This window comes from Perna viridis, chromosome 11 (assembly GCF_037379345.1).
Source record: "Perna viridis isolate PV_CMFRI_1.1 ecotype Kerala chromosome 11, ASM3737934v1, whole genome shotgun sequence".
Lineage (NCBI taxonomy): Eukaryota > Metazoa > Mollusca > Bivalvia > Mytilida > Mytilidae > Perna > Perna viridis.
In genome coordinates, this window is record NC_142455.1 from 35963222 (window position 1) to 35991194 (window position 27973).

General features: G+C 32.5%; 1 protein-coding gene and 1 long non-coding RNA gene across 15 annotated transcripts in view; one reads left to right on the top strand and one right to left on the bottom strand.

The window, feature by feature from the left end:
* LOC148603917 (RNA-binding motif, single-stranded-interacting protein 3-like) overlaps positions 1-27973 on the bottom strand; it is a 152915-nt gene that overhangs the window by 58933 nt on the left and 66009 nt on the right. For 7 of the 13 annotated variants that reach the window (XM_088553420.1, XM_088553418.1, XM_088553417.1 and 4 more), the window contains 2 exons: positions 23360-23380; positions 5954-6013 (listed from right to left, as the gene is read on the bottom strand). In XM_088553420.1, the coding sequence (XP_088409546.1) occupies positions 5954-6013; positions 23360-23380 (81 nt within the window). Of the gene's footprint in view, positions 1-5953; positions 6014-8432; positions 9009-23359; positions 23381-27973 lie in introns of those variants that run through there. The other 6 variants (XM_088553422.1, XM_088553421.1, XM_088553424.1 and 3 more) reach the window with 2 other exon arrangements.
* LOC148603918 (uncharacterized) lies at positions 6447-26076 on the top strand. 2 transcript variants are annotated; one of them, XR_015916813.1, is made up of 3 exons: positions 6447-6518; positions 13738-13877; positions 24868-26076. It is a non-coding gene; the product is annotated as an uncharacterized LOC148603918 (long non-coding RNA). The 2 variants fall into 2 exon arrangements; XR_015916812.1 differs by lacking the exon at positions 13738-13877 and having other exon boundaries at positions 24868-25016; positions 25937-26076.

The window sequence follows — 27973 nt, forward strand, 5'->3', positions numbered from 1 at the left end:
AATTATAAAACTGGCTTAGATAACCAACTTTATAGTTTACCCATAGACCAGCAGCTAGAAGCCCCACACAGTTAAAGCTGGTTTAGAGAACCAACTTTATAGTTTACCCACAGGTCAGCAGCTAGAAGCCCCACATAGCTGATTTAGAACACCTATGTTAAAGTTTACAATGGCAGCTTATAACTTCGCATAATAGGCCCAGACCACTACACCTCACAGGTTTCCTCTTCCATTTCAGTTTTGAAACTTTTGTCAACTTATTGACAATTTAATATTTAGAAGCAATATTTAGCATATCAAATACATAGAAACTGTTAAAAGAAAAACATCCAAACCACAGCATTTACAAAGTTATAGTTCAGGGGCTTCACTAGAAACAGCCACTTGAGGACTAAACATTCTGAATACCAGTAAACACTTGAGAGTTTTTAATGAAAAGTTTGTTCTGTTGTAAACATTCTGAATACCAGTAAACACTTGAGAGTTTTTAATGAAAAGTTTGTACTGTTGTAAAATTGGCTCCACCTAAAACCCATACATACATATTTACCCTTTCTATAAGTGACAATCTAGTATAAAAAGATATTTTGTAGAAGAGAATCAATCTATTTATGAACAAGAAGTTTTAACAACGTTGCTTATGTACTATAAACCTTTAAGCAAATATTATTTAAATTTCTATCGATTTTCTGAGTCAATCTTTTCGTTTATCAAAACCAACCTACGAAGTGACACTTTGTGCAAGTTAATTCACACTTTAATATTATATAGAGGATTCAAAATCCTTTGAAAGAATACAGCATCTTGCCAAAATTGAAAATCATAAATCACTCATTGGTGGTCAAAAGGATGAATTTTAAAATAGTTGGAATATGTTCAAGTTGACTAGACATCAATAAGATACAGTTTGAGTTATTATGAAGTTTTCCCATTTATATTTTAATGAGATATTTTGTTAAGATGGTCCTAAATGAAGCCAAGTAGAAAACTCTGTCAAAGGATGTTGGTTCCATACATGTCTGTACTGGCTGTAGATTGTTAACTATAGTGGTTTACCAAGGAGATAATTGTCATATTTGACATTCAACCAAAGAGACAGTGTACATGTGTTTACAAAAAATATGAGCCAATAATTGCTTACTTATTGATTATGTAACAATTTAAAATATGTAGAAAAAAAACTTAGTTTGGGGAACATAATAAAGAGACTCTTTATGCGAAGTTGAATTTCTTCAGTTGACAGCAGTGAGCTTGGTAGACATATTACTAAAATTTGACTAACAAAACAGATGGAAACCTGTATCAACCCCCCTTTTTGTTTAGTTTAGACAAGTGCTGGGTTTAATCAGGTAAAAAATATTTTAAAACTGATATGAAGTGTCTGGTTTAGAAAGGCTTATGGTTTATTCAGGATTCAGACAGGCTTCACTGAACTATACATATGACATGTAACCCAACATTATCATTAAATGCCCCAAAGACAAATTACAGAAGTAAGGTTTAAAAAATTCATAAAATTTTGGACACAGTTCGAAAGGCAAGCATTTCATTTTAAAAACCAACAAGCTTGCCACAGAAGGCAACTAATTACCCATGGAATTAAAAAATGCAAATTTTTATTCATAAATTCATCATACATGAAATTACTATGAGAATTTATCACATGAAATATTGCTAAAAAATATAGAAAAAGAAGTAAAAATGTCCCACTGAGTTGTTTAAACCATGGCCATACAAAATTTCTAAATTAAACAATATAAATGTGACTTAAAAACAGAATTTCAGTTGCAATAATTATAAATTAATCTGATAGATTTAAGGCTTTACAATAATGGAATGACTTCATACATTGGTGCAATACTAAATAAAACTTGATCTGTGGAACGCAACATTATCTGCTGTAAAATCTGAAATTAACACAATTTTATTATTGTATGAAAGTACAAATAAATTACAATATCAATAATTAAAACTTAATTTTCAAATTTAACAATACTTAAGTCGGATTTTCATTCATAATGCAAAGACTGAAATATCACATTTTGATAAAAAAAATATAGAATGGCAATAATTTCCGAATTTAAAGTATTTTTCTTTAAAGTGTGAAAATATAATTGACTATGAATAAAAGATTGCATATTAAAAATTACAGGGGTTGATCCAGAATTTTGTTGTTTTTTTTAAGGAGAATTCCAAACCAGAAAAAGGGGAATTATAGGTTATCATATGCTCCTTTTGTCTTGAAATTGAACTGAGTTTCTAAAAATAAAATTCAAACAAGGGGGGAGCCATTCCTTGAAACCTCCCCTGGATACACTGCTCCAGTATGTGCAATTCTGAGAGGCAAAGTCAAGAACTGAATTCTACTGCCCTTTTCACCTCAGAGGTATTGATTTAAAAAAAAATCACTTATTTCAGCCTCATCAAAGAGATTTAAGGGCGAACGTGGAAGAGTAAGTCTACATACTGTAATTTATATCATTTCAACATAAAAAGATATGTCACTAATTAATGAGGGTGTGCTCCATGGATGTCTTTATGCACCTTCAGGCATTACACTGTCAACAAATGACATGGTTTATTTCAAGGCCAGGGATTTCATTATGGTCAATGTACATGTCTGAAATCAAGATAGAGGTTGGTTAGTGGAAAAAAAACAGTGCGGAGTACTCAGTTATTAATACACCAAATATAAGGAGAGAATATTGTTAAAGATTTACATTGACACCTAAATACAACAGTGAATTCAATTTTACCAACTAAAATTATGTCTGTTAAAAATGGAAACCCTTAATTATCCTTATTCATGCATTGAGATCCCTACAAAGACAGGTATCTGAATATCATTTACTGGTAGATATTTAAGGATTCCAAATTTGATTATGAACTTCATAATACATGTTTACTTACTGGTAACTACCTAACTTACAAAAATGATAGAATTAAATGAGTAAAAAGGTGTAGATTAGATATAATCAAAAATACAGAAAGATGAAAAAAGTTAAAGCTGAAAATTGATGAATTTAATTGCTAGTGAAAGCAAAATAGATATGATTCAACCAATTTAATGAATTTAGTGTCCTCCCAACTAAGACATGTCTAATTAAAATTCTTAATTCAACACATTTTTTTTCGAAGTTCTGCAGTAAATTTCTTCTCTCACTCTTCCTCACTCAGTATAAAGATAAATTTATCTCCAGTGAAAAAGTGAGAGTGATTAGACATTATTTTCTGTTTATTGTTTTATTAAACTGTTCTTTAAGTGCAGAATTTTAAATTGCCCATTAGTGCCTAAATGCATTTCACTTCAGAGGAAAGCTGATGCATTATGACCCACAAAATCTCTATGGTATCCTTGTGACTGTGATAGTAGGTTTTACCCATTAATTTTTGTTTAAGTGCAAAAACTTGCACTTTTCACATTTTACAATGCCAGAATCAATGTCACTTTTTTCTGACACTTTAAAATAATCCATTTCCTATAATTCTTATATTGAGAGTAAAAGTAAATATTTCTGTAACCTCAAGTGCCATGTTCAGTGCTGAGCCTTATTAAAAATGCTAGATCATGCCCATTACATTGCTTAGTGTGAAAGATTCCATTCAAGGACCTCTCCAAGTTAAAATTTTACAATACACTTTATAGCCATACGTAAATATTCTTTTGAGTTCATTAATACTGGCTCAATATAACTGAAACAGTTTAAGTTTTTTAATTACATGTTTGAACAAGACCCCGAATTTTTTATCGAAGCATGCTAGAACTTTATTTTGCATTTCATTTATCATGGTTCAGTGATACTGTAAGCAGACGAACTGTCTTTTTCATTCACTACAAGAATAGCACAGAATGTTAAATAAAGAGATTCTGTTTGATACAAAATGGTCCATTTTAGCTAGAGAGTTTCTGTGATCTGTCATGATCCAAGGTCACGACCACCATGAGTACAATAAATCCATGAAGACCATGAGTACCCATGGATCCATGAACACCTTGAATACCCACAGGCCAAGGCCACCTTGAGTACCATGGATAAACTACCATCATAAGTACCATGGATCCACAAAGACCATGAGTACCCATGGATCCATGACCACAGATCTAAAACCATCTTGAGTACCACAGATCCACAACCACCATGAGTACCCACAGATCTACAACCACAATGAGTACCCACAGATCTATGATCATGTGACCATGAGTATCCAAGAAGGCAAGTTGAATTCTTTCCAATCATAAGCCAAAGAAAAGGTGCACAGTTTTATTATTAGTACTTCCTTTTCCAGGAGGAGAAACTGCGTTTGCTGCCCTACCAACAAGTCTAAGCAATGATGTTTTTCCTCCAAAATTAACTTTTCAGATTAATGCAATTATCCTTGAGTTATCTCCCATGGTTTGACAATTAAAAGCTCTTTGAGAAAAGAACCACACACAGTTATAGCTCATTAATGATGTAGGTAACTTTTATTCTGCTATTCATGATTTTCAAAAAGATGCTTCATTAGGAAATAAAACTCATATTAACTGCATTGGTGAATGATGATTTAAATACAATAAAACATTTCTCTTAACAGAAATCAATGTTACATTTCTTCAACAAGACTTTAAAATATCTTTGGTGATGCCAAATCTGGTTAAAACTTTCTGAAAGTTTTCATTGAGATTGCTGAATGCCATATCAACAAAGGTAGATCTTATTTGAACTGATCCTATTTCCATGTCAACAGAGGTCAGACCTTTTACTTACAAAACTACTGGTACTAATAAAGTACAGTAAGTAAACAATAGTATAGCTCTAACTGAAGCCAAGAACTGCATCCTGCTCTAATATCAACATTTTTAGGACTATATTCTTTATAACCTTTTTGCCCTTAAGAAGTCATAACTGCAAAAAATAACCTTTCATGTAACTTCTCTTAAAGAAATAAAACTAACAAAATCAGAGCAATACATCACAGATTATACCAGCTTAACTCAATCTTCAACAAAAGTTTACAATCTTCTACGCTTACGTGTCAACTTAAATCCATCTCCGGCTCCTTGAGGGATTAAAACCATCATCCCTATTTCTACTGAAGACGTAGAATTTGCATTCATAATTCATAACCTAAGAATTCATTGTAATGTTTTAACCTATTTTCGACTCTTTTTTTCTATTAAATTAAAGGAAATTGAGCATATTCTAGGAATACTTGAGTTACACATGGACCAATGCCCTTTATAGGAGATTATATTATAGATCTTCACTTAATGCACTATACCATATGCTTGAGATGAGTTTTCAGGGCCATTATTGGTTATAGCTAGTACTGTTACCCAAGGGAACCAGAACAGATATTTCTACATGAGCTGATCCACAATAGGATAATGATGACATCTTTATTCAAGTTCCTTTTCCTGTTGATGTTTTCTACATTTGAAGTATTTCGTATTCCATTTACCACATCAAGCGAGTAACCAGCTTCCTTAACTTATACTACCAACCTAATGAGGCGACTAAATCACGTTGATTTTAGCAAATTATTTAATGTGGTGAATAATTAGACAAAATGGAAAGGACTTGACTCCTCTGTGTAATAGTACTAAACAGTTTTACACTAAGGTCCTCATGTTCAATGAATAAAAAACTTGTAATTACCAGTAGGTGAATTCTTTTCAAAATGATTTTTGATGGGAGACTTCATCATGGCCAGTTTATCCTGTATGACTGACGCCATGATAAAGAAACTAGCTCTTTGAGCAAGTCCACTGTTAAGCAAACTTTCTACCTACTTTTTTTTTTTTTAAATCATGCATTTTTGTTTTTATTCTCCAAAATAAAAAGTCACAAATCCCCTGTCCCTTTTCTTCATGAGGAAAAATCACCATTCAAGAATCCCTCCTCCCTAATGGTGTCACAGAAGAGGTCCATACATAATTGATAAACCAGTGGAAACACACAGAACAATTTACCTGACTCTCAATAGGCAGTTTCTGTACAGCAGGAATATTCATGGCAAGTTTATTGGGAATCTGTCAAGAAATATAGCTTGATACAGTACAGATTAAAGGTACATATAGAGGATGAAAAGAAGGTCTAATAAAGTTCTTCAAAATCGAAGTCTGTTGCATATTCTAAAATAAATAAGACCACTTGGATTTCCTTTGTTTTCATAGTCACAATCACTGGACTAAAATGTCATACATGTAGCCAGTGATATGATCTAGACAATAATCAGTATGTGGTACCCCTTTTGGACTTGAAGTTTTAATCCATGACTTGACCTCAATCAACAGACTTGGATTGTGAACCTGATTTCACCCCCTGTGATTAATTTCTCAATTAAGAATTCTATACAATAATATGTTAATTATATAGATAATAGTATTATATGTTTTAATTATAAGAATGAACTACATGCTGAATATCTAATGAAATGTTAAAACTCTGTGTAATGGATTGATATATAACAGTTGTATGTTTGTACATCATAGAGTACATTGTTCTGTAGCATGATACATTGATGTGTTTTTCTCTGTAAGTTTTTAAGTAAAGAATAGATAACTAGGGTTGAGTGCATTTGCATGGAATCAGTTAAAAATAGCCTTTAATAAGAAATAGCTGTGAAAATAAAACAAATTGGTTGCACTTGACATTTATTGTTAGAACAGTAGTAACAGCTTGTATGGCATGGAATATTTTACTCCTAAATCTTATTTTCTGAAAAACTGGCTTTATTTGGGGATATCAATAACAAAGATCTTTCTTAATAGTCAGATGACCTGGCATGGCAGATCGTGTGTCAGAGCGTAATGCAAATTACATAACCAGTTCAATTTTCATAAATATTAGGAGAAAATTTGCAAATAATTAGATTTTTTCTACAAGTTAATCACCAAGGCTGGATGCAGAATTTAGGCAATTAATCTTACTTAGATAAACAACCACCACCTTGGGTGAAATTCATTTGCATGTATTAAATAATTCTATGTGTATTTAACAAAGGAAATCCCTTGAGGATCAGAGCACTATCAAAAGGATAATTTTTGTCAAAAGTATCAGCCAAATAAAGACCAATGTTACCCTAGGGTTATTAACATGTGAACATCCTATAGTAGAATATATGATAATATCCCTATCTTGACAATATTTTTGTATGTTTTCAATGGCAGGCTGTTTAGTTTCTATCTTGTTATCTCTCAAAATACCAAAATTAAGTCACTAAATTATGGTATCCATCGCAATAATGACTTAATCTCCCCCCCTTTTTCTGAAAATTGAAGCTACAGCAAAGTTAAAAATTCTCAAATACAGACTTTGTTCTCTTCTATAGTTGATTTAGGACAGACATGATGCACATTATTTTCACAAAGTTGAACCTAAGGGGTTGTTGAAATATGTTTAATGGAGAAAAAAAACAGAGTTTTATGCTACTTAATTTGGTACTGGGTATTTTAACTTCCTAAAATAGAAATAGCACTAATGGTCTGGATTCTAATATAGTGGTCTCGATCACTTGGTAACGTAAGTGTTTAAAATTAGCCTCCTAATGAAAAAAAATGTATTTCACAGAAACCCAATCTACCATTAAATAGTTCAATTTGTATTCAACAGTGTTTTTTCATTTAGGTTGAAAATGCTCATTGTTCCATTTAAAAACACAATTAAAATATCAGAACTGAATTGATTTTATAAATTCTACACAGGGGTAAATATTTTGTAATGGCTTTATGTTTGAAATTTACAAAGGAAGGGGGAGGGTGTAGTGTATGTTAAAGATAACCCTAATTCCCAAAAGTGTGAAAGGTGGGGTTTAAATACTATCAGTTAATGAACACATATTAATTAGTCCTCCACCTGTTAGGTCATGATAAAATCTTGTGACCTCTGCTACAGTTCATATACTACAGAACAGGTGAAATAATTTGGTAATTAAGGAAGAGAGATGACCTTTAAACCCTTATTTGTCAACCCAAGGTCTGAAAGTAGCATTTAAACATTAAAATTCAGTAAAAGTTGTGGCAAAGGTAAATAAAGGAATTAAACTTGTGATAGCTATCATTTTAATGGTAAATCATTTATCATTGTCTTGTCCATGTAATGTTTGTACTCTATGTCAGATCAACAAGGATATCAAATTCTATTTTTACCAAACACTGATTTTTAAAATGATGGATTTCTTTCAAAACTTATCACAAGGTAAACCTAATAACTGTAAAATTATGCATAAAAATTTCGCACAAACAAGATAAGCTAAGCAAGTATTTAAGAGTAATTTAGATGATAATTATTCTTATTTTTTATACAAATTTACCTTAAATCAACTTACAATAGTTAAATCCTGTTCTATCCCTTCTTTTTTTACTTTGACACACCTGCAACTGTAAGGGGTACCTGAGGTAAAGCTAATGTTTGTTGTTTTTGCTATCATCAAATTACGTAGTGACCTACCTGAGAATATGGATGAAAACGGTTTGCTTGGTTTGCCTCGTTCAAAATTCTCAAAACTCGTACTTCCATTGTCGTATAACTTCCATATATATTAGAAATGTTGTCTTCTTCACAACTCAAAATGTAGCGTACATAATAAAACAGTGTATGTTTACAGAAATCCAGAAGTTAGAACACCGTTTTATAATCTCAGGTTTTCAAATATTAATCACTGTCCTGTTTGAGACATTCTATCTCTCGATAGTTTCCGTTTAAAAGGTGAAAAGACTTGTGGACCGTTTCACTGTCATTTAATTTCGTATAAGATTTTTATCAACTTTGAGGTTTAGTTTATTCTTATTCTGATCCGCATGACGAATCACGTCCCTTCAGAACGCATCAGAAACATTTAATCCAGAAATGTTTTTATCCCTCAAGCCAAAATGGAAAATCTTTTTGTCACGCTGTCTTGTGAACAATGAAGTGGCCTTAAACTGGTTGTATTCAATCTCTTTTTCCAATCAAAATTCCTCGTAGTATTACCATTGGACAGTCAACAAAGGGATATGTCCAGAAAAGGGTATTACAGCACTAATTGCTATCTGTATAAAGTGTACGATAGACTGTGGACAGAAAAATCTTTTGTCGAGGAAAGGGTCAAGGTATTGATTCTGATCCTCAAATCATTCTCAAGTATTGTTCTTTCATCACATTCAGTTTATTACCTATGATTAAATGAAGCCTCTAATGTTTTAATTTAATTATGTATCGGCAAATTTAATTGGTTAGTTAATGCAACTTCGATCAGGTATAAAGCCCAAATTCATCAATATTTTGTCACATACAGCTTCTCCCTTTATCAAATTAACGGAGCGCTTATCTTCAATAGAATAATATTTAATTACCCGACACAAATGTATTGACGAACTCTGATTGTCAACTAACATTGAATATTAAGATCAAGTCATGTATTGACGGTTTTAATGGACTGCCTTTATAAAATTTCATGAAATAAATAAAACAGTCAAATTTCAATAATTTATCAATTATTTATGTAAATTAACACTTTCTATTATTTTGCTCAATACTTTATTATGAATACAAGGTTAAAAATAATGGATGGAATATCCAAAATACTCTTGATCAATTTTTTTCTTTCATTTGGTTTTAAATTTTCAATTTTATGGTCCTCACCTAAAAAGAATATCTTATTTCATTTCAACAATGCAGAGACTGCCAGGTATTTGATACTCCATTTAAACCAGAAAATACTAAATCCTATTATTTAAAATAAACATTGATTTTTAAAAATCCAAATTTTTTTACCCTGAAGGGACAATGTAATACAAACCACAATAATTAAAAACAAACTAAACCCAAGGAACCATAAAAAAAGTCATCAAATCTAATTAACAGGAAAAACAAAAAGCAAGTAAAAAGTAAGTCAGTCCAATTTCTACTTAAGGATGAGTGCATACAGGGTAGAAAATTAAAAAAAAAATACTAAGTATTGGAGAGAAATGGGAGAATGATTAGATGTAATAGGACAATATCCAAACGAATGCAATCTACTAATTGATTATTTATTGATCTCTATGGAAAAAATAATACAATACCAATTATTTGCTAATTGGGAAATAAAAATGAAGATAAAAATGAGACAAAATCTGATCATTTCAGAGGGCTTTGTCAGGAGATGAATACCATCTCAAAAGAAAAGTTGATGCCCTAATATCTACTTAAACCCTAAAGTTCTAACAGAGCGATCAGTGCCAGATTTAGTTTTCATCCTCTTAACATGCTACTGATACTAAGTTGAACTTTGCTCCAACATTTCAAATCAACAAGAAGCTTTATATATTGCTTGTATGAATGGAATTAGATATGTTTTCAAAGTTTATACAATTCTGACTTGTTTTATTCAAGAAAAGATCAAGAAAATAAAGAATGTGCACAATCTACAAGAAACCTCCCTTTTTCCATACAACTTGAACAGGAATGTTTTTGATGTATTTTTTTTTAAATATAGTTCCACTAAAATCATAAAGAATTATGGATACATGACGAATATTACTACATTAAATTCAAAAGATACAACAAGTAAATTTGGAACATTGGTCAAAAGCATTCTGACAGTTTCCTTTTGTTTTGTTATCTAGAGATACTTGACTTCCAAATTGGAACAATAATCTTTATGGGGCTTACATGGAAATATAGGTCCTGTCATTTTTCTTCCGTGCCAGCCTACTTTTGTGAAATCTAAACAATAAAATATTACGACAAAAAGAATTCCTTGTTTTTTTCTTTTGATCTGAACTGCTTTATATCAGGAAAATTAGGATCCTAATTCAAATTTTATCCTATGCCCCTCCCATGATCTCTAATAATTGTATTATGCTGGGTATGTTTGATGCAATCTGTTTACTGACTCTGTAACCTTTCACCATGATAAATATTCAACACCACCTTATGTGGTAAAAATATCATAAAGGATCTTGTCTCATCAACTGATTTCAACATCATATAATTCAGGATAAGTGTTAAAAATATCACCTTGGCTCGCAGCTAACTCATAAGTAATGCATCAACATAAAGGAAAGCGTTGCGCCTTACAGAATCTTTTTCTTTGATCCTCTCGTCCAATTATAGCTAAAGGTAGAATCAGCCTTTGTTTTTATCCAATTTGAGTTAATGAGATGTTTGCGTGAAAAGGAATATTTTTTTTTACATGTTTATTTTATATTGTGTGATTCATTAATTAATAGAATAAAAAGTATGAAATCTACTTATAGGGATGGAAATGTGTTGTCCAATATCCTGCTCGTCGATTGATTAATCACGACTTTTTCTAATCACAGAAATGAGTAACAAATCTAGGTAAAGATAAGTCATTAACAAAATGGCACAAGGGGAAATCTTAGTTGTTCATTATTAGAAAAAGACAAAACCAAAGACTGTCTCATAAATCAGGTGAAAGAGAAATAGTGATCATTTACTAAATTCAACCCTATGAAACGAGCTAATATTCTATCTAGAAGACCTGTCAAACCATTAACTTCATAATCCCTTTCTGTATCCAAATTTTGTTTGACTCCAGAGGAACATTATATACTAAACCACTGATATTTGGATTAGAATAAGCATCTTGACTAATTCAAGTATTTTACATTAAAACACTGGAAAAATACTTGGAAAGTAAATCGTATAGATTAGTTATTTAGCATTGTACTGTAAAAATAATCTGATGCACATTTTTATACATTTATTGGGGAAATATTTGGGACAATTTTTGTGAATCTCTTGATTTCTCAGTGATGTGTATATGCCAAACCTTTGTGTTTAACATTGCCATAAACACTACCATGGACACCAGAAATGCTTCATAAAAAACCCAATAAATATCTTCATTGTATGATATGGTTAATCCATTAGTACCCTACAATCACTGACAACACTGACTGTTGTATCAAACCAAAACAATATTGTTCTGCATAATTTGTCTTTAATTATGATCACAGACACTAGCTATTTCCTCACAACTGTCAGTAATTAACCATCTTTCTATTTTAAGAAAGGGAAAATGTGATTTGTCTGATCTTTTAAGCTGTCAATTGTGGACACCTTAAATGTACAGCACTGCCTAATACAAACAACCTATGTACGAGATATTTAAAGTTAAAGCACATTTCAAATAGCCTGTTCTGTATTAAACAAGTCAACATTAATATGTGTAAAGATGTACAGATTACTGTTTCTACTTCCAAAAAATACATTTGACTAGGTATGAATTCATAGTCATAGAAAACTATCCCTAACCAACTAACCGACATTTTATCTTGAAGTTCATCAAGGCAGCAATCACAACAGTTATGATTGTATAATTGACAATTACCTATCTGTATCATCTAATTGTCTATTTACCAATACATAAATTCCTAATCATTTACTGACTGACCATAGGATTATGACCAGTCCATTAAGCAATACACAATACTTTTATTGGTGTATTGGATTGCTTTTGCCAAGTCAATTTGTTAACTACATAAGGCAAAAATAGATAGTTTTGTCGCTTTTTTTTACATTTCTTTCCTTTTGAAAAAAAATGAATACAGCGGAGATAATCCTTGATAGGCCAAGTTATATTCAATAATTGTTTCATTGTTTCCTACAGTAAATAAATTACTCCAATGACTGGTTTTAGTGCATGATAATATAATTATTGATAATAAACTTGCTGAAACAATAAAATAAATATAACCTTCAGTAAAGGACTGGCTTCTGAAGACAGAGGGATGAATGAATACAGTTACTGAAATCAGTACAGACCTCACATGAAAACAGCTGTAGCATATGTAGAAATACCAATCATATATATACAAGAAATGTTTTTGTGACATTTAAAAGATGTCAGAGCTAAAAAAATTTAAAAATTAAAAATGTTTCCTGCTAGTTTAATGCCACAAGGCCAAACATGTGCCTATCCTGCACTATATCAGTAAAACTGATTCACAGTAATGGAGCACACAAGCTAATAAAACTTTTGTCCATTAAATGTATGCATACCTCAACACAATATAGGATCTTCAGTATCTTATCTTAGATATTTTATTTCAAATTTATGGCTATAAAAAGTTTTTTGCACACATCATTAATTTTCAAGTCTACAGTAAAATTAGTTGAAAGTGAATCTCCTCAAAAAAAGATGCAGTGTGCATTGTGTCTAATGTAAATTTTAAAAAAAGCCATGATAAACTTTCCATTATGTTTGAGAAATGGAAATTTCATTTTTTTTATAGTTCAAAAGAATGCACCAAACCCCAGAATGAAGGCCAATCATTCTTCAAAGGAAAGTGTGCAATAAGAAATCATATATTGTAAAATATTAGAAAAAATCGAGTACAACACATTATTCCTTTCTTAACAGAATTCCTTGATGAAGACCTCAGTATTAGTACATTGTATTGGCACTAAAAAAGATATTTAATTTTAAAACAAGACTTGGCAGTCATACCATACCTCCTATTTTCATATGTATGATACTCAAACACCAGGAACGTATGCTAGACACAATGAATATTTCATAGAGCACAAAATTTTCCATTTCTGTGTTCAAGAATGGAACATAGATAAGACCAAATGATTTATGATTAATATTGTACTGTAATGTAACAAAGATTGCCACAGTCAAGGAAAACTATTAAAAGAACGATCACCAAAACCTAAATGTCAAGTACATTCAGAATGATAAATGAGCAACTCCAACAGTACACTTAGAACATATGACTAGATGCACCAGTAGGGTTAGAAGTTTTATTTTTATGAGCAGGTCAGCAGGTATTTCTAGAACAGCAGAGGACATGTAATGGGCAGATCAGCAGGTATTTCTAGAACAGCAGAGGACATGTAATGAGCAGGTCAGCAGGTATTTCTAGAACAGCAGAGGACATGTAATGGGCAGATCAGCAGGTATTTCTAGAACAGCAGAGGACATGTAATGAGCAGATCAGCAGGTATTTCTAGAAAAGCAGAGGACACCTACCCTCCATGTCAAGTGGTACACTAAAGAAGTTTAATGCAATATTGATCAGGGGCTTATGTCACACAACAAATAATTGATCACAGCGGACCATGTAACTTTTAAGCCAACAAGATCTGGTCATTCCAAACCTGAAGTAGTTCCCAACCCTTCATAAAGGAAACCAATGTTCTAAGTCTGTGACATTGATTTCTCAATTATTATACACTGATAAAGCAGTTTAATTTTTGTCAAAGCACGTACAATGATAACAATTAAAACTTTTCACAGATATTGAAGATCAGAAGTACTACAAGAAATATAATTGGTTTGGAAACTACAGACCGATTCTATAGCATTGATTCTCAGTCAATCTTATTGTGACAAACTCATTATCTCCCATCAGGGATCAATCACAATGGCCATTTTATGCAAACAGTTGTGCATTCAATTTGCATAACAATAAATTCTGCTATTTCCATGCATTGAACATGTAGCAATAAACAATTCTCATGAGACTTCACGGATTACATTAAATTTTGACTTTTTTTTTTTAAATTAGATAGAAAAATTCTGAATTCTTTATCAGTAACTAAGTTAAAACCTCAAAATTAAAAGATGTTCAAATTCTCCCTACCTTGCTGTTATTGGCCAAGTCTGAGATGTTAGTCCATACAAAAGACATGATGTAATATTGGATAACAAATAGTCTCTGCAGTAGAAAGATGTTGACAAAAAATCGTTCCCAAAGTAAAAGGATGTCGAAGATGAGCACGTAACAAATAAATATTGCCCATCCAAGTAATGACTATGGTCAGGCAAAATAAGACCAGGATTTCTGGTCTAGCATTTCCTTTACTTAATAACTTAATTATCTTAAGTGTCGTCCATATGCTTTTCTTTTTTATCTGACTTAAGCCCAAATTCATATGTCCATTACACATATAATCTCTTATCAATGCATTTTCAATTATTTTTTCCCCATTATATCTAATTATTATACATCAAGCCCTGATATCGTTGTGCATTTATTATGATATAAAAACCATAAGAAAATTTAGTGGTATGCACATATTGAATATCTATTATACACATAAATTAATCTCACAAGAGGATTATCAAAATGCCATCTTAAGATGAGCCACAGTTCCTGTTTAAAATCCTTGTTGTAAGGTGGACTATGAATTTAATTGTTTTTATGTAAATATTGTAATTAAAACAATGGTCTAGACACCTTCAGTGTCATTCTGGTTTTATTTCATGTCTGTATTTTAGATTCAACTCACTTAACTCAGAAAGAATTATGTCTTTCTAATGTAATTTTTTTTCTGTTTCTAACAAGAAATATTAGAGCAACTTGACTTTATAAGGACCAGGCTGAAGTTGAATGAATGGTTTTCTCCAAAATATAGATCAGTATACAAAAAGGAGTACAGTGATGTAAAAGTATGGCCTTTGTAAACAGAGAAGTAGAATTTATTCAGTGAATATTTTATCACAATTGACAGTGTCTGTATTTTATACGGATTGGCACTAAATACAACATAGTGTATGGAACATGATATATGAAGGCATACAGATGTAGAGAGGAAATTGCAAATGAGGAACTTTTTGAATTTCAAATATAACAAGAAATTTGTGAGCGATGGCTCATTAATGCTTTCAATCACCATATTTGGAAAATAAACAAAGTCCTCAGAAAACACAAATACATCAAACTTTTCTAAAAATGAATCCCACCATACAGCATACCTACAGGAAGAATGAATCCCACCATATGGCAAACCTACAGGAAGAATGAATCCCACCATACAGCATACCTACAGGAAGAATGAATCCCACAATATGGCATACCTACAGGAAGGATGAATCCCACAATATGGCATACCTACAGGAAGAATGGATCCCACCATATAGTATACCTACAGGAAGAATGAATCCCACAATATGGCATACCTACTGGAAGAATGGATCCCATCATATAGTATACCTACAGGAAGGATGAATCCCAACATATAGCATACCTACAGACAGGATGAATCCCAATATACTGCATACCTACAGGAAGGATGAATCCCACCATATGGCATACCTACAGGAAGAATGATTCCCAACATAGAGTATACCTACAGGAAGGATGAATCCCACCATATAGCACACCTACAGAAAGGATGAATCCCACCATATGGCATACCTACAGGAAGGATGAATCCCAACATAGAGTATACCTACAGGAAGGATGAATCCCAACATAGAGCATACCTACAGGAAGAATGAATCCCATCATACAGCATACCTACAGGAAGGACAAATTCCACTATAGGGCATACCTACAGGAAGAATGAATCCCACCATACAGCATACCTACAGGAAGAATGAATCCCACCGTAGGGCATACCTACAGGAAGAATGAATCTCAACATATAGCATATGTACAGGAAGGATGAATCCCACCATACTGCATACCTACAGGACGGATGAACCCCACCATACAGCATACCTACAGGAACAATGAATCCCACTGTAGGGCATACCCATAGGAAGGATGAATCCCACGTTACGGCATACCTACAGGAAGGATGAATCCCAGCGTACGGCATACCTACAGGAAGGATGAATCCCACAATATGGCATACCTACAGGAAGAATGGATCCCACCATATAGTATATCTACAGGAAGGATGAATCCCACAATATGGCATACCTACAGGAAGAATGGATCCCACCATATAGAATACCTACAGGAAGGATGAATCCCACAATATGGCATACCTACAGGAAGAATGGATCCCATCATATAGTATACCTACAGGAAGGATGAATCCCAACATATAGCATACCTACAGACAGGATGAATCCCAACATACTGCATACCTACAGACAGGATGAATCCCACCATATGGCATACCTACAGGAAGGATGAATCCCAACATAGAGTATACCTACAGGAAGGATGAATCCCACCATATAGCACACCTACAGAAAGGATGAATCCCAACATATTGCATACCTAAAGAAAGGATGAATCCTACCATATGGCATACCTACAGAAAGAATGAATCCCAACATATTGCATACCTACAGAAAGGATGAATCCCACCATATGGCATACCTACAGGAAGGATGAATCCCAACATAGAGCATACCTACAGGAAGAATGAATCCCATCATACAGCATACCTACAGGAAGGACAAATTCCACTATAGGGCATACCTACAGGAAGAATGAATCCCACCATACAGCATACCTACAGGAAGAATGAATCCCACCGTAGGGCATACCTACAGGAAGAATGAATCTCAACATATAGCATATGTACAGGAAGGATGAATCCCACCATACTGCATACCTACAGGAAGGATGAACCCCACCATACAGCATACCTACAGGAACAATGAATCCCACTGTAGGGCATACCCATAGGAAGGATGAATCCCACGTTACGGCATACCTACAGGAAGGATGAATCCCAGCGTACGGCATACCTACAGGAAGGATGAATCCCACTGTATGGCATACCTACAGGAAGAATGAATCCCACCATAAAGCATACCTACAGGAAGAATGTGTTAAAGCTACTGTGAAGAGTAGTTGCTGAAAAAACTGATAGAAAAAATTGTTACAGCTGGAAACACAAACAAGGATAACACAGTTTACCCCCACCATCCTTCAGAGATGGGATACAGATATCAAGGATCTTCTGAATCTCAGTAACATACTTTCAAGGATCACATTATTATATTAAAACAAAATAGTTCAGGACAGTTGAGCCTCTGAATTCTTTATAGGATTTCTTATAAACAATGTATACCAGCAACAATGTATCACATTTTTCTTTAAAGTTAAAAGGTAACTATCCATAATTGATCTAAACATGTTATAACATGAAGCTGTATGCATTGTTATGTTGGGTATTTTGGAAGTTGAAATCTGACAGCAATTCAAGTTGCTAACTACGTCTATATAAAGCAATGAACCAAAACTGAAATCAATTCATTCATTGAGAGTCAATCTATTGGGATGAAATTTGGACAAAAAGATGGTTCCACTATACCATTCGACATTGCAAAGCAAGTGTCTCACTGCTCCTGATCATACAACAATCAATAACCTTGTTTTTTAATGGTCTTGAAAATGATAACCTTCATTTAATTAAAGTGCTATATTAAATTCTAATAATTAAAAAGGGTATATAGTATATCATGTGGGTCAAATGTTCTCATATATCTATGTATTCAAATTTCATTGATCCTTTAGAGATATATTTTATGAATTTGATGAGCTCTTTAAACTAGAACTATTTTCATTTACAGCAATATTCAGTATAATAAATCTTGTATTGACATTTCTTTTTGCTTTAAATGAAGATTCATTTCAATCTTTTTCAATACCCTTTACCACAATATAATTCATAAGGCACTGAATTCTTGAATCTTTACAACAGAGATTATTCTAAATTTAAATTCAACACCCTACATTAAACCAAAAGTACACATCGTTAAAAATCATTTGACCATTGAGTTGTAGATGTTCAATAAAGGTACAAAGATAAAGAGTTGTAATTCGTCCTGACCAATTTCAATCTGGTTCCTTGTTTAAATTATCAGTAGAATGAATAAGAGTAAATATTGACTCATATACTTAGTGAGCCTATATGGTTGTAGTTTATAGTTGTATAGTAAACGGACAAACATTTACATTCTCCTGCTATGGTAAATAAAACTTTCACTGGTGATAGGAAATATAACTCTCTATAGAATTCAGATAGGAAGAATTAATAAATAAAGTTAGATAGCGTCACACCCATTGCCAAAAATGGCCTTGTGAATTGTCAAGACACAATATAATAGGCATCTGATAACAGGGTTTTACATTTTTTAGATAAAATTTCACACAGTGTGGTTTTAGAACAACGATGTATGTCTTAAATTTTCATAATTAAACTCAAACCTGCACTTAAACAACAATAAACTGTACTTTATACATCACTTATTAGAATTACAAATTAAGTTTTGGATAGTAAGATAAGCTGAGATTACTCCCTTTTTTTCAAGGCTATAGATATTGGAACCAGGGACACCCATGCTCACATACTTACATCTACAGAGATAAAGTGTAAAAACTGGCATTTTAAAATTTTTATCAGCATTAAACATCAGTCACTTTGTTACAAATTCAGTCAAAAATTCAACAAAAATCAATAAAGGTTTTCTTATTGATCGTTGAAATACAAAAAAAGATTGCATTCTTAAAAACATGTGAAGTAACTTAGGGAAGAAATAGAAGCTGTCTATCTGAGTTAATTTATCATATTTGTATCTCCATGTTACTTCTCCATGTTTCTCCTCAATAACATTATCAATTATACGACTTAGTTATCTTATAAATACTTCCTACTACTGATTGTCATTTAAGGGAAAATATCAAAATACAAAACTTACAGAAATAATACAAGTTTTGGTATGCTGTAAACATGCTTCAAGGTAAAAGAATGTTCAAGAGAACCATGAATGTAGCGAAAATGAAAAGAATATAATCGAGGGACAAAGACCGGACAGGGAAATTAGACACACATTATAAACACCACAAAATAACCAAAATAATATGTATAAAGCAAACTCTGATTGCACTAAAAACTGTAAGCATGGACCAGGTGCACTGGTAGGGTAAGCATCCAATCCTTTCATAGCAGCATAGGAACCAAATACTATGAAGTTGGGAAATCCAAAATGAAGTAGTAAAAAAAATATCAAAACAGAATGTAAAATCCAGAGAAGTTCTTCAATGTGCAAGGAATGAAGCCTCAGTGTTCTAGAGCTCTTGAATTAGACAGGGAAAGTTACATTTGAAAGATCTGTTGTAGTGAAGTAATTTTCATGTATATTTTACAGTATAAAGCAGATTATAATTAGAATTGTTGAGCACTGGTTAGTATACAAATTAATTAAATCAAAGTACTCATGTACTGAATCAAACTAAAGCCACAATCATTGAAATAAACCATGCCCTTAGATACATGTCACTCTCAAATAGCTACATTCCTTGATTGATAAGCTATACAGCTCAAGTCCTACAAGTTATCACTTAGACACCTGTGTGTCATGTAAAAGCGCTTAGTTTCTGGGCACCTAATTCAAGAGTCATGCCCATACATTAACATAAACACCAAAGTCTTAGAAATAAACAGTTATTAGTGAGGTTTGTATTGTATTGTTGTTAATACACACCAAATTTAGTTCGCAGTAAAAGTGGTTTATTGGGTTTGTTAATTGGCGTAAATAGCACAGAATTAAATATGACAAATTAAAAATACCCATTAAGTGGACCCAACTATCTGTATTTGAATTTTAATGGGTCATGCCAGTGGACTATTTTCCTGCGGTAGTGTAAGATAATTTCAGATGCTAACAGGCTTTACAAATCTAAAGGCTCTGGTGACTGCTATATCTATTCTGATCTTCAATCTAAATTGATAAAAATCAATAGTTTGTCAGTAACTCTCATGGAAGACAATGTGAAAACCATCTGGTACTCTTATGTACTTCCAGAACAACATTTCTGTTGTAGGATTAGTATGTGGAGAAAAAGTGGTATGGTCAACTTTGGTTTGTCAGACAGTGGGAGAACATCATGAATATATTTTAATATGCATGAATTTGAAGATCAAAATTGTGATATATTTCGTTGTACAAAGCAAAAACATGCAACATGTACAGTAAAAAACATATCATTGTACCATGTTTGGTCATTAAAAGCAACCCACCAGAATTCAGTTTTCAGTGTTGATGCCCCTGCAAGGAAGATCACATGACTAATATGATGCCTATCCTTATGGCAATAATTCTCATGTTTCCTTACTTTCACAAAGTAAGACCGAATACTTGTAATTAGAAATATTTGAGAATACTATAAGAAAGGAGTGGGTGGGATAAGAACTATTAATGGGTCTCAAAAGACACACACTGTAAAGATACATATGTTTTTGTTGATTAAATCTCACCTTATTGATGAAACACGACTGTCATGAAAGTCAAACAGTATCTTATATTTTGCCCAAAGGACCTGCTATCATTTTCCAGATTTAAAAAAAATAGTTCATTTGAATGTAGGTCTATTAAATTCTAAACAAACATATTGACTTTTCTTGGTGAAAAGGAATGTTTAGGTGGAAATCTCAAGAAAATTATTAGGAGACTTTTTATTGCCACTTAATAAATTGCAGGAATAAGGTTCACTGCACACTTACACAATATGATACATTGTCATGCTAGGTATACTCAAACTCATACTGCAAGTTGATATCTGACATTAATATAAAGGCACATACCAAATTTCAAATCAATCCATCAATTAGGGTTTAATATGAATATAACGACATTTATAGTGACATAATAAAAGATGGATGCAGTTATGGACTGATAAACAAGGTGACTGCAATATACCATCCACTCCTAGAGTATAGTTATATCATGGAAGTTTAATGAAGGAATGAAAAACATTGGAGCATTGACATTTTAGAAGCAATGCTCAAAGAGACAGATTAAAGTAAGTTTTAAAATCCCAAGTTTGTTAGACCGAACCTTAAAACTAACAACAGTTTAATCAGACAGGGAATCATATTGCTTCTAAGAATGTACTAAAGGTTAAAGACATTGTAGTTCTCTCTAGAGGTTAACCTTATATGGCTAAGGATCAAAACATCACAGTATAACATAGACTGGGGACGGCGTCTGATTTAATGAGGGAACAGGATACACGGTATTGAAGATGTAATAATGCTAGCATAGACAACATATTTTCTGTTTTATTCTATAGAGACGAGGACAGCCATTGATGTAGGAGACTAACATCAATGGTGAATCTTAGAACTTCAACGTCTTTAGGCTAAATAGAAATAAAAACTGATGTGTGTGCATGCGTGCGTGCGTGTTGAAAAAGAAGGGAGATAATTGTTACTACTTGTACATAAAAAATACATTTAAAGGCAATGTCACCATGCCAATTTCCAATTTAAAAGCAAAATCTTCTACAAGAGCAAATGTATTGATCGAAGGTTAAAGGCTGAAACAGATTAAAACAACATGAACAATAATTCCTAGAGGCATATACAACAACATCTTTCCAAAAACACAATGTCATATTTCACTTAGAAATATGGATAATTTTTCATCCTCAGCAAGTCATCATAGCTGTAAACCACCGATTGTAAACCAGTGATGACTTCTGTTTATTGATTATATCACACTAAAGAGGACATCTATCTCCATGGTACAATCTATCCCACAGCCATCGAAAAAGTTTACAAAATGCATTTCTTTTGTTACAAAGGAGAAAAGTGAGAATTCTTGTTGTTAAAAGATAAATCTGAATTCTTCACACTGCACTATGGAATCTATTCAAAACATTCATTTAGATCATGCTTTGAAAAGTGCAGAGAATGACTGAACAAGAAAACTCAACATCACTGTCAACCTCTATTAGGCAAGAACAAGAGATGCAATGATTTTAATAGAATTTTATAAGTTTCTAGATTTATCATGATGTGACAAAATTTTCATAGAAACCAACTAAAATTAGCTTGAAGGCCTAAATCATATGTGAATTTAGAAGTCACTTGAGTAAACAGGGGGTTGTTGTGTGACTAGGGGCAAAAAAAGTCACACGTGACCCTACCTGTATGCAATTTCAAACCAATCTATGCATCATAAAAATCTAGCAGTAAGAACTACTACAGCCTATAAAATCCTTGATTAAAGGCCTCCAGTGAAGAGATACTACAGCCTATAAAATCCTTGATTAAAGGCCTCCAGTGAAGAGATACTACAGCCTATAAAATCCTTGATTAAAGGCCTCCAGTGAAGAGATACTACAGCCTATAAAATCCTTGATTAAAGGCCTCCAGTGAAGAGATACTACAGCCTATCAAATCCATGATTAAAGGCCTCCTGTGAAGAGATACTACAGCCTATATGATCCTAAATCACTAGCCTCCACTCTACGCGTTGGTGTATTCCCAAATAGAGTGGGGAAACACTCTCGGATCAATGTGGGGTCTGAGAGTAAGCTAGCCCCTAGTAGGACATACTCTGAGTTCTTCAGTCACATATCCCAAAGGCTGGGCTTTGCTACCTCCAACTACTAACAGACATCTTCTAACACAATTCCTGCAAGGGGCCGTCATGCGAGATCCGCAAGGATAGTCAAGACGGTATAAACCACCAATCTAGCCTCCAGTGAAGAGAGCTACTACTGCACCTTCATGACTTTTGACCTTCAAAGCTTAATTCATTAAACTTTAAAATTCTGTCTAAAACTAATAATGGATTCAGACCTTGGACAATGAATAAAATACATGTAAGCTAAAATCTGTTGAAGTATTAGATGTAACACATGGCACTATACTACAGAAATGAGATAGAAATATTTGCTCACCTGATCTTCTTTGCCAACAATCTGCAAATAAAAAAAATATTAAGTTCAAGATTTTTGTCAATTGGTATCATACTATTTTCAACATCAATGCTATATAAAGTCTAAGATCAATGATATAATATTAAGTTCAAGATCAATTGAATTTTTTTGCTGATTTGAGGAGGCTTGTCTCATCTGTATCTCCTTTTTAATCACCTGGTATTGGTGAAAGATAGTACTATAAAATATCACATGGACTTAAATTAAGTTTTAATCTGCAAAAAATGCCACTTAAACAGTAATCAGACAAATTGGGTTTCTATTAAGTTAGATAGACTCCAAATAAAATTTTATTGCCAAAAAGAATTGATTCTCACGCATAAGACTTAGTACAGTGATCCATTAATGTGACAGACTAACTGTTCAATAGACAAATATTCAGTTTATAAAATGATCATTACAATAAAGTAATATATATATGTAAAAATACCACACCATCAAAATATGGATCAATATTTGAATTGGTAAATGCGACTCAATTCCGTCAGCAGAGAAATAGCTTCAGCTCTATGTTTTTTAATTTGGTCATCCCAATTACATTTTAATTCAGTCCTAAATCAGAGAAGATATTAAGTTGTCTTGTGGTATAATTTAATGGAACTAAATGATTGTAAAATCTTCTACAACATCATGACATTGAATCAATCGGTAGAATATGATCTCCTTTCAACAACAATCTGTCACTTCAATATTAAAGAATTTCTTAAAGCACTGTATCAGCAAAATACAGGCACTTTATATACATAGAGAGAGAAGGATGACCTTAAAATGGACAATTGTTCTTCAATGGCAAGCAAAAAGTGAAATGCATCCGTAAAGCATATTACCAGGGCCTAATTAAAATTGAGATAGTTTGTAAAGCATATTACCGGGGGCCTAATTAAAATTGTGATAGTTCGTAAAGCATATTACCGAGGCCTTATTAAAATTGTGATAGTTTGTAAAGCATATTACCAGGGCCTAATTAAAATTGTGATAGTTCGTAAAGCATATTACCAGGGCCTAATTAAAATTGTGATAGTTCATCATTTACCTAAGGAGAAAAAATGACCCAATCCATAAAGATTGTATTCTCATTTTTCTTTCTCTCTTTTCTTTATCTTTGAAAGGATATTTAACATCAACATAGTTTGTTTTTGATCCAATTTGGGATTCTGAATTCTAAAATAAAATTATTTCTCTGCATATGTGAGCATTATGGTTTAAGAAATGCCAAACAAACATTATATTAATTTAGACCTGAGTAAAATACTAATTGTGAATGTGCTCTCACAAAGAGTTCTCAACACATATAGTCTCCTGCTTCGTATTGCATGACATGTCAAGTTATTAAATAAAGTCATGTAAGTTAATTTTTGTAATTCCTTTTACAGCTATAAACTTGACTTATAAGAAGAAATATCATAATTAAAAATATGAATAGCAAATAATTCTTTTCAAGTATAAAACACATAATTTTTGTATTTCAGGTACTACTAAAGCACCTGCAGTGTATTGTAGAACTTGACCATGAATCCATTAAAGAGAAGCGAAAATTAAGAATGAAACAATAGCAATTTGGACAGTAACACTTAAAATTACAGAGACATTTTAGATTCAGTCCTAATTTGCATAAAAGGTATTTATAGGTTGCTGAAAATAAACAAAACATTATTGAACATTCCCATAATTAAATGGTAATTTATTCAATAACATGTGATAAGCTCTATGTACTGTATATGTATAATTTCATTTCACAACCTTAAAACAAAACAAATATCAAATGCCACATTCAGGTTGTATAATTCTCTGACATTTCTTATGAGAAACAAGTCTGATCACATTCTGTATTTAATGTACTCCCTAATTTTCTCCTATGATAGAGGCCAAATAAGGGATACATTTAAGAGGAATTCAAACTGAGGCCAAATAAAGGTTAGATTTCAGAGGTATTCAAACCAACTTATGCAAATATGGGTTTTAATTAAAACGAATTGAAACCAAATATTTATCTGTTTACTTGATCAAAACCTTCCAAATTTTTACACAAGGAAAACAGATAGGCTAAAACAACTAATATGAAAATACAATGAAATATTCTAACAAAGACATCCCCCTTTTTTTACAAGCATCTTGATGCATATATTCACAATAGTAGTTCTCCTATTCCTCTATCAGCTGAATTTTTGTTTAAATCTATATATTGCAGTACATTCAGTAACAAAGCCTCTCACCTGCAATAATTGTTCTATCTATCTTTTTTTCAAGTTTTAAATACCATTTTTAGTTTAAGTTCTGGCTCAAATACTTTAAAATCCCCGGACAAATGTCCTTCATACAAAATGCACATTTAAACCAAGTATCATTTCATCACCATCTCACAGAACAATAAGAAAAGCTTCATCAATAGTTAAAAATCAGATGGTGAGATGTGATAGCCAGGGGAGATAATTCATCAGTCTGGTGGAGACAAAAGAAATGCATGGAGATTACAGATATAACAACTAATAAGGACGTTGGTTTGGATAGTTTTGTCATATTTTAGATTTCTAAATGCAGATTAAAAAAAGAGGAACAGCCTTCAGCAAGATCAGTCTAGGAGATGACAAAAGGATGAACATGATTTATATTGAAATGATATTTTACTTAAATGCAGTGATTTCATCTTTTCCCTCTTATTGTCATTCTGTACTTGTATTGTACTGTTACCATAGAAACTCTTACAACAATAATATCATTAACCAATTTTTTTACAAGAAAGACAACAAACAAAAGTAAATAGATAACCGAATTCTTATAATTCTACAAAAGTTCTTGGTTTAATCTTTCAAGTTATCAAACAGAAAGAGGGGCATTTGGTAAATCTCATTCCTACAGGAAGACCAGGAGTTGAAAGCTCCCACATATGTCAATTATATAGAAGGTTTCAAAACTTCACTTTCAGAAATATCACACTATGATAATAACATTGTAAGAACAAATGATACAGGATTTAGTAAGTTATACAGCAGGTACTACCGTAAGTTCAGGGGCAAAGCACTTAGTACAGCTAGCACCATACCAATGATTTATGTTGGAATGAAATGCAGTACCTAAAATTCTTGTAAAAATTGTAAAAAATTGGGAGATTTTACTACCACCCAAGAACCCCCTAGTAAGGTGTCATTCCCATCATACCAATCCAGATTTGGATGCTACACCTCTGAAGTTATTGTTGTTTAACCTACTTTATCCTATGTCTATTGTAGTACTAATTAATTGCACTATTAAAGGTGATTTTGTTTTACTATTATCAATTACCTGTGATGATCAGGCAGGTGTATGTTTATTTGGGGAAAAAATAATATTATACTTATTAACTTAACTGAGTTTTGACAATAGTTTTCTGATATTTCACAGATTCTGTACAACTTGTTTTGAGTGCTTACACAATGTAGACAGACAACATTGCCAAATAATTACTGAGGTTCACAAAAGAGTAATCAAGGGAACCAAGGTTCACGCAGTAAATAAAAGAATACAATCCAGGGATAAAGACCAGACATACACAACAAAGAACATAAAGTAACTAAAATAATACATACAAAAGCAACAAAAGCAAATGGGCAACTCAGACTCCACTAAAAACTGGCAGCATGGACCAGGTGCACCAGTAGGGTAAGCATCCTCTGCTTTTCCAGAAAAACCCGCAGAGTTGCTTATAAAAAGTCAAGTCTGGAGTAGACGAAAGAGGAAAGGAAAACTATGTCATGTTGAACAAATCAGTTTTCATAGTGAAAAGGCGAAAAGACAAAAGATAATTTTTCCTTATTTAACTCATAATTCAAACTATAAATTGGTATATTAAGTTAATTCTCTAAATGATTAAATTTCAACTTGTTTTTAATGGACTGGCAACACTAAACTGGGACAGTTCTTGTTATAATCACAATATTGAATAATATGTGCTTTATCTGAAATACAAATGCATCTATATTCATTCAAATTATCTGGTTCTTCAAAGTCAAAGATTGTTTAAAAAAAAAAGGCAACAAATTTCGGAGAAGTTCCTATGACGCATAGGAGATGGGAAGGAAATGACGCCCACTGTAACTTGTCTCACTTTTATATATGCACTTTAGTAACATAACTTTGACATAAATCAGGCTTATAAATAAGATTATGATTCAAAGTCTTTTTTGTATCCCGCTGGTAGCAAAATATAAACCAACCAGAACCAACATACCATCCTAACGTCAGCTAGGCATCTAAAAAATGGCGCTATTTGAAATTCTTCACCGATAAAGTTTTTTGTCTTTTTATCTGTAATAATAACCCTATTGTTATCCACAATGTCTGTTCATAAAAGTAGCAACATATTTGATAACTGTTCTTGCCATTTTGATAAGTACCAAGGTTATAGAAGAATTTGCCAGAACTATGTGAGGATTAGATTTTATCTTGTAATGAAAGGACAATATAATATATTTTATTATGTATTATCTCACTATAACTGCATTAGTGTAATTCTAGCAATTGATTTATGTCTGGTAGTGTACTTTTACAGATAAACGTGTCCACAAGTATGCAAAGTTTGACATCTGGGGTTCAATGAGG